General features: G+C 41.7%; 1 protein-coding gene across 1 annotated transcript; it reads left to right on the top strand.

Annotated features, from left to right (window-relative positions):
* The first annotated feature begins 1,879 nt into the window (after positions 1–1,879).
* On the top strand, positions 1,880–7,138 carry c3ar1 (complement component 3a receptor 1). Its single transcript, XM_002941206.5, has 3 exons — positions 1,880–2,182; positions 4,183–4,301; positions 5,003–7,138. Exons 2-3 carry the CDS (start codon positions 4,218–4,220, stop codon positions 6,095–6,097), a joined length of 1,179 nt encoding a protein of 392 aa, XP_002941252.1. The 5' UTR covers positions 1,880–2,182; positions 4,183–4,217; the 3' UTR covers positions 6,098–7,138.
* Positions 7,139–7,176: the final 38 nt, after the last annotated feature.

Here is a 7,176-nt window from a genome sequence, read left to right as displayed (position 1 = left end):
AAGTGAGGGGTCAGTAGGAGACAGGGAAGTCAGAGAAGAGACATATAAATAAGGAGAAAGGGATTGTTAGCACCAAGGACAACTTTGTGTGTTCCTTCTGTACCATTTATACTCACCGGCTAATCAGTCGCCAGTACATCAGGGAAACGGCATTAAGGAATCATTAGGATTTCCCGCTGGGGTTGTTTCTCATTAGTGAGCGACGAGCCAATTCTATTGCAGCATTTCAGTTAATCAGCCAATGGGACTGGGAGTGAACGTGCAGGCAGTAGCCCCTAGGGTGTGATGGCTGATGGGAGGTTTTACCTGTGGAAAAGTCTCTGATACATCAGCACATTCACTTCACTATTCAATTTTGTAATAAAAAATATGAAACAAACTACCATTGATAATGATCATGAAAATAATGAGCTTTTTGGGCAAATCCTCCCTGATTTCCTCCGGAGAGAATCCTCCCCCAGTCTTTTTAAAACTAAGGTTAAAGACTACCTTTTGGAGCACTCGCCCAGCACCTGAACTGGGAACTGGCACTTATATTTGTCTATTTGTGTGTTAGTTACCCTCCCATATAGATTGTAAGCTCTACGGGGCAGGGACCTCCTTCCTCTTGTGTCCTCAACTCTTAACTTATTGCTGCTGTATTTATCTGTATTTATTGTTATACTTTGTATTTATCTATTATTATCTTATTAACCCCCTGTTTGTATTAATGTATTCTACTGTACAGCGCTGCGTACATAAGTAGCGCTTTATAAATAAAGATATACAGATACAGAGGGAACATTCAGCCCTGTAAATCTATGAGGCTTATGTAGGGATAATAGAATATTTTACATGTAAGCCATGGCAGCCAATCAGCATTTAGCGTTAACTGATATAGTTCAATTAGACCAGTGGATCTCAGCCTCCCTAATGCCGCGACCCTTGAATACAGTTCCTTGGGGTGACCCCCAACCATAAAATTATTCCTAAGACCATTGGAAATATGTGTTTTCCAATTGTCTTAGGCGACCCCTGTGACAGGGACGTTCCACCCCCAAAGGAATCCTGACCCACAGGTTAAGAACCGCTGAATTAGACTGATAAAAGCAAGTAATTCATTTTCCTGTTGTTCAGAGTTGGTGCCACGGCACCCCTTTAATACTGGCCACATATTGAATCCACATCCTGCCTGGCTAATGAGCAATTCATTTAGATGGCTGCACATAGGACGAGCAGTGGCGTTCTCCTGCAGTCCACCATAGGGGAGCACCCAATTTGTTGGTGCCCAGGGTAGTGGGACCTTGGGGTTGGCTTTCCCAGTGGGTACCCCAGACACTGAATATTTGAATTATTTTGAAAATTGGTGGCCACAAAGAGACAGCAGGCCACAAGTGGTGCCCAAAACACCAGTTTGATATGGGGGATACAGGGGGCCCACAGGGGGTTCTGAATATATTGTGTCCAACCCATTTCATGTTCCCAAGGGTTTTGCTGGGAGGCCCAGAAGCCCCTAGTTATACATCAGGGGGTCTGCAAGGTCCTGCAAGGGATTTGCTCCTCTGGGCACAAGTCATGGTTGGAAAAACACCCCTGCACAGTTATCAGCACAATCATATTGCTATTGAGCTCCCCAAAATGAGCGGCATCAGTAGGCCCAACCAATTGGATGAAAATGCCATTTTGGAACACTCCCTCCAAAGCGATTACCACTACTTGGCAACTGCTTCGAAACGCAATAACAATTCCATCCATTTCGCCACGGCAGATGCAACTCCAAACTTGGGTGAAATAATGCTACAATTATGGGGAAAATGTTGCATTATGGGTAAAAAAAAAAAAAGACTTGGCAATTTGCACTTGTGTTTGTAAATGACCCCTTTTGTTTTGTCTGGTACTGCAGGGGGTGTTTAACCCTTACTCTGCTCTTGTGGTGTAACAATGAGGGGGAAATGAATTAGGAGTTGTGTCTGGAGTACCTGACTGGGGGTCTGGGTGGCACATGTAGGGGCATGTCTGGGCGGGTTCCCTTCCCGGGTCATTATAGCCCGTGTGTAGTAGGGCTCAGTCTGTAGAGCAACTGGAGCCGCCGAGGAATCATCTGAGCCCCCTTCTTCTGCTCAGGGCTAGTAAGGAGTCTAATAAGGAACATTTGGGCAGATTTGAGTCATTTTCATTTGATGGTCAGGAGACAGAGGAAAAGGTACGTGTAATATTGATTATACAAAAGTACATACACGCTACATGCCTGCCATTCTTTGTGATATTATTGTATGTATATATATATATATATATATATACATACATATACATATATATACAAGCAGAATATCCAAGGCTATTGTGATACTAATATCTACAGTTAGTATTAGTGGTTGCATATATAGTTTATGTATGTGAGTGTATAAATTGGTAAGTATAGGTTGTGGGTGCTGGGTTTACTTGGAAGGGTTGAACTTGATGGACTCTGGTCTTTTTTCAACCCTATGTAACTATGTCACTAATATATATATATATATATATATATATATATATATATATATATATATATATATACACACACAGGTATAGGACCTGTTATCCAGAATGCTCAGGACCAAGGGTATTCCAGATAAGGGGTCTTTCCGTAATTTAGATCTTCATACCTTCAAGTCTACTAAAAAATCAATAAAACATTAATTAAACCCAATAGGATTGTTTTGCATCCAATAAGGATTATTTATATCTTAGTTGGGATCAAGTACAGGTACTGTTTTATTATTACAGAGAAAAGGGAATCATTTAACCATTAAATAAACCCAATAGGGCTGTTCTGCCCCAATAAGGGGTAATTATATCTTAGTTGGGATCAAGTACAGATACTGTTTTATTATTACAGAGAAAAGGGAATCATTTAACCATTAAATAAACCCAATAGGGCTGTTCTGCCCCAATAAGGGGTAATTATATCTTAGTTGGGATCAAGTGCAGGTACTGTTTTATTATTACAGAGAAAAGGGAATCATTTAACCATTAAATAAACCCAATAGGGCTGTTCTGCCCCAATAAGGGGTAATTATATCTTAGTTGGGATCAAGTACAGATACTGTTTTATTATTACAGAGAAAAGGGAATCATTTAACCATTAAATAAACCCAATAGGGCTGTTCTGCCCCAATAAGGGGTAATTATATCTTAGTTGGGATCAAGTACAGGTACTGTTTTATTATTACAGAGAAAAGGGAATCATTTAACCATGAAATAAACCCAATAGGGCTGTTCTGCCCCAATAAGGGGTAATTATATCTTAGTTGGGATCAAGTACAGGTACTGTTTTATTATTACAGAGAAAAGGGAATCATTTAACCATGAAATAAACCCAATAGGGCTGTTCTGCCCCAATAAGGGGTAATTATATCTTAGTTGGGATCAAGTACAGATACTGTTTTATTATTACAGAGAAAAGGGAATCATTTAACCATTAAATAAACCCAATAGGGCTGTTCTGCCCCAATAAGGGGTAATTATATCTTAGTTGGGATCAAGTGCAGGTACTGTTTTATTATTACAGAGAAAAGGGAATCATTTAACCATGAAATAAACCCAATAGGGCTGTTCTGCCCCCAATAAGGGGTAATTATATCTTAGTTGGGATCAAGTACAGGTACTGTTTTATTATTACAGAGAAAAGGGAATCATTTAACCATGAAATAAACCCAATAGGGCTGTTCTGCCCCAATAAGGGGTAATTATATCTTAGTTAGGATCAAGTACAGGTACTGTTTTATTATTACAGAGAAAAGGGAATCATTTAACCATTAAATAAACCCAATAGGACTGTTCTACCCCCAATAAGGGGTAATTATATCTTAGTTGGGATCAAGTACAGGTACTGTTTTATTATTACAGAGAATTCTGTATTATTTGATTAAAATGGACTCTATGGGAGATTGGCTTTCCGTAATTCGGAGCTTTCTGGATAATGGGTTTCCGGATAAGGGATCCCATACCCGTATGTGTACATTATATATATATATATATATATATATAATTACTCCCCTCAGGAGTTGGACTGAAAGATAGAATTTAGCCTTGGTTTAACTTTTTTTCTTGCATCTACCTATTCTCTCTGTTCATTTTGTTTTTCATCCATGATTCTCTGATGTTAGGGAATGATAAGTATAAGAACAAATTTCGCTGATGCTTTTCTTGCTCTCCACACAGACATCCCTGCCTAGACTTGCTGAGGAGTGGAAGGTATGGCCTCTAATGTGCAATATCAGGAATGGGACGAAACTACTGCCTTCTACTTACATATAAATGGATCACAGACATATTTGGAGGTAATTATTATGTCTTCTGCTTCATATGGACTGATTCAGGTACACTACCTGGTCATAGACATCATCAGGGCAGCCCTCCAGCTCCTTATACCTTTCCTAAGCATTCATACAATTTCCTATATGTACACCAGAAAATCTTAAAAAAAAAAAATATAAAGATACTAGAAATTACCTTCAGTGACTTCTCATATCCTTATCATTTACAGCAGGGGGTACATTATCCCTTATAATACATGAGTGATACTCAGAGTTCCCTGTATAACTCAGCCTGCAGCCTTGTGCCTTTATATGGGCACAGAACCCCTCAGTGACTGCTAATATCCTTATCATTTACAGTAGGGGGTACATTATCCCTTATAATACATGAGTGATACTCCGAGTTCCCTGTATAACTCAGCCTGCAGCCTTGTGCCTTTATATGGGGGGCACAGAACCCCTCAGTGACTGCTAATATCCTTACCATTTACAGTAGGGGGTACATTATCCCTTATAATACATGAGTGATACTCAGAGTTCCCTGTATAACTCAGCCTGCAGCCTTGTGCCTTTATATGGGGACAGAACCCCTCAGTGACCTCTAATATCATTTACAGTAAGGGACAGGGCCCAGAACCCCAAAAATACCCCCCAGTGCTGCCCATAATGTAACATTTCCCTTTGCTAGTGTTAGACACATTTAGTGACGCAGAATATCGTTACAGGTATCCAGCACGTTACCGGAAGTGAATAGGAGCTACGTTGGCAGTAGCACCCCACAGATGGAGCACTACAGCCCAGAGTCAATGGTGACCCTAATAGTTATGGCTCTTACCTTCGTTGTGGGGGTGCCTGGGAATATCCTTGTTATCTGGGTGACGGGTATCAAGATGAGGAGGACAGTGAATACAGTTTGGTTTTGTAACCTTGCCGTGGCCGACCTTATCTGCTGTTTGTCTCTTCCTTTCTCGATGGCTCATGAGATCCTCCATAACGCCTGGCCAAACGATTCCATCTCCTGCAAGGTGTTACCCTCCATCATTATCCTCAACATGTTTGCCAGCGTCTTCACTCTGGTGGCCATAAGCGTGGATCGCTATATTCTGGTAGTCAAGCCAGTGTGGGCCCAGAATCACCGCAGCGTGCCTCTGGCTTATCTCCTGTGCTTGGTCATCTGGCTCGTGTCCCTAACGTTGTGCCTCCCCGTGTTCATGTACCGAACAATCACATATTACAATAACCACACCTACTGCGGCTACACCTACAAGCAAGTGGAGGGAGATTTTGAATATAGTGGTTTAGAAGAGGATTATGATTTTGGCAACTATACTTATAATAATTTTGCTCATGATAATTCGGATGTGGAACCCTCAGGCCATGAAACTTCCGTTGCCATCACTATAACCCGAGTGATCTTTGGCTTCTTCTTGCCTCTGCTCGTTATCCTTTTCTGCTATATCCGACTCAGCTGGAAGGTACAAAGTGGACGCTTTGCCAACGTAGGCCGAAAGACACGCAAGGTGGTTATTGCTATCGTGCTGGCCTTTTGCATGCTGTGGACCCCCTACCACGTTATCGGAATTGCTCTCGAGTACATCAGTAGTTCCACCCTGACGCGTCTCGACCACTTGTCCCAGGCATTGGCCTACAGCAACAGCTGCATCAATCCCATCATTTATGTTTTTATGGGTAAGGACTTCAAGAGCAAGATGTCCAAGTCGATACGGGGGCTGCTGCAGAGTGCACTTACTGAGGAAATTACAAGAACTACCGGTGGCAGCAAGAGCAGAGAGAGTGCCCGTTACAGCTCAATGTTATAGGCCAATATAAAGACCATACACTTTAAAAGCAACAATCAGTATATGACATTAATCATGGATATTGTCATTCTGCCAGTCTCTGTGGGGTTCACTTTATGCCAGAGGAGAATGGGCCTGTGCTCAGCTTAATACAAGTGATAAGTGATTGGCTGGCTCACTTTTATATTGTATATATTGTATATAGTATGAAGCATTTTTCCTGCATTTTGTATTTTTTTTTTCTTTGCAGCAAACACCTAGCAACCAATTCCCAAACGGTTGGGCCTACGTCAGTGACCAGGAAGGTATGCTCTACCTAAAGGCCAGTTAGGGTGAGATTTGGGGAAAATTTTTGCTACCCCTGACAGCCCAGGTCTATTCTACTGAGTACTGGGGGGGAACACTTTTGCCATCCCATATATGTATTTGGTCTAATTGCTAATGCGTAAGGGTGAAGACACACAGACAATGTTGATCATTTACTGATAACTGTCTCTACGTGTTTTAGCAGAGGCAATTCGCAGTATCGTCTGTGGCAAGGGATTTTCTGGAGTTTAGTAGCCTTGAAAAAGTAGCAGCTACTAGTAGCCCAGTGTGTCTTCACCCTAGGGGAAGTGGTACACGGGGAGATTAGTCGCCCCGTGACAAATCTTCGTTGTCGCAAGTGACTAATCTCCCCGCAATCTCGCCCAAAGTTGTCTTGAGAGGAAACTTTGGGCGACTGTGGGACGTCGCAGCAGCGCATATGCCATCCCACCAGAGATTTACATTCTAGCCAGTGGGATGGCATTGCCCCGCGACTAATCTCCCCATGTACCACTGCCCTAAACGTTTCCCTGTATCTGTAACCTTATCAGCTCAGTGAGAACTTGAACCAAAGCAGCCCAGCAACCACTGTCCTAGAGGCTTAGATAAGTGTTTTACAACTTCCCAAATAAAGTAAATAGGCAGTACTCAAACCCTTGCACCTTGGCACAAACTGCCTCATAACAAGATTAACATTTTAACAATTATTAAATTGCTGATGTGATAAACGTTGAGGAAAATAAAACATAAATCAGACATTTGTTGTTGGCTTCTCATTAAAGATGATACAATAC

Source organism: Xenopus tropicalis, chromosome 7, assembly GCF_000004195.4.
Source record: "Xenopus tropicalis strain Nigerian chromosome 7, UCB_Xtro_10.0, whole genome shotgun sequence".
NCBI lineage: Eukaryota > Metazoa > Chordata > Amphibia > Anura > Pipidae > Xenopus > Xenopus tropicalis.
The sequence above is the reverse complement of the archived record's forward strand: the minus strand, read 5'-3'. Positions and strand labels throughout refer to the sequence as shown.

Coding starts and splice junctions, on each gene's coding strand:
- c3ar1 (XM_002941206.5), top strand. CDS start 4,218: ATGGCCTCTAATGTGCAATATCAGGAATGGGACGAAACTACTGCCTTC. Junction 4,302..5,002: donor GATCACAGACATATTTGGAG/GTAATTATTATG, acceptor ATATCGTTACAG/GTATCCAGCACGTTACCGGA.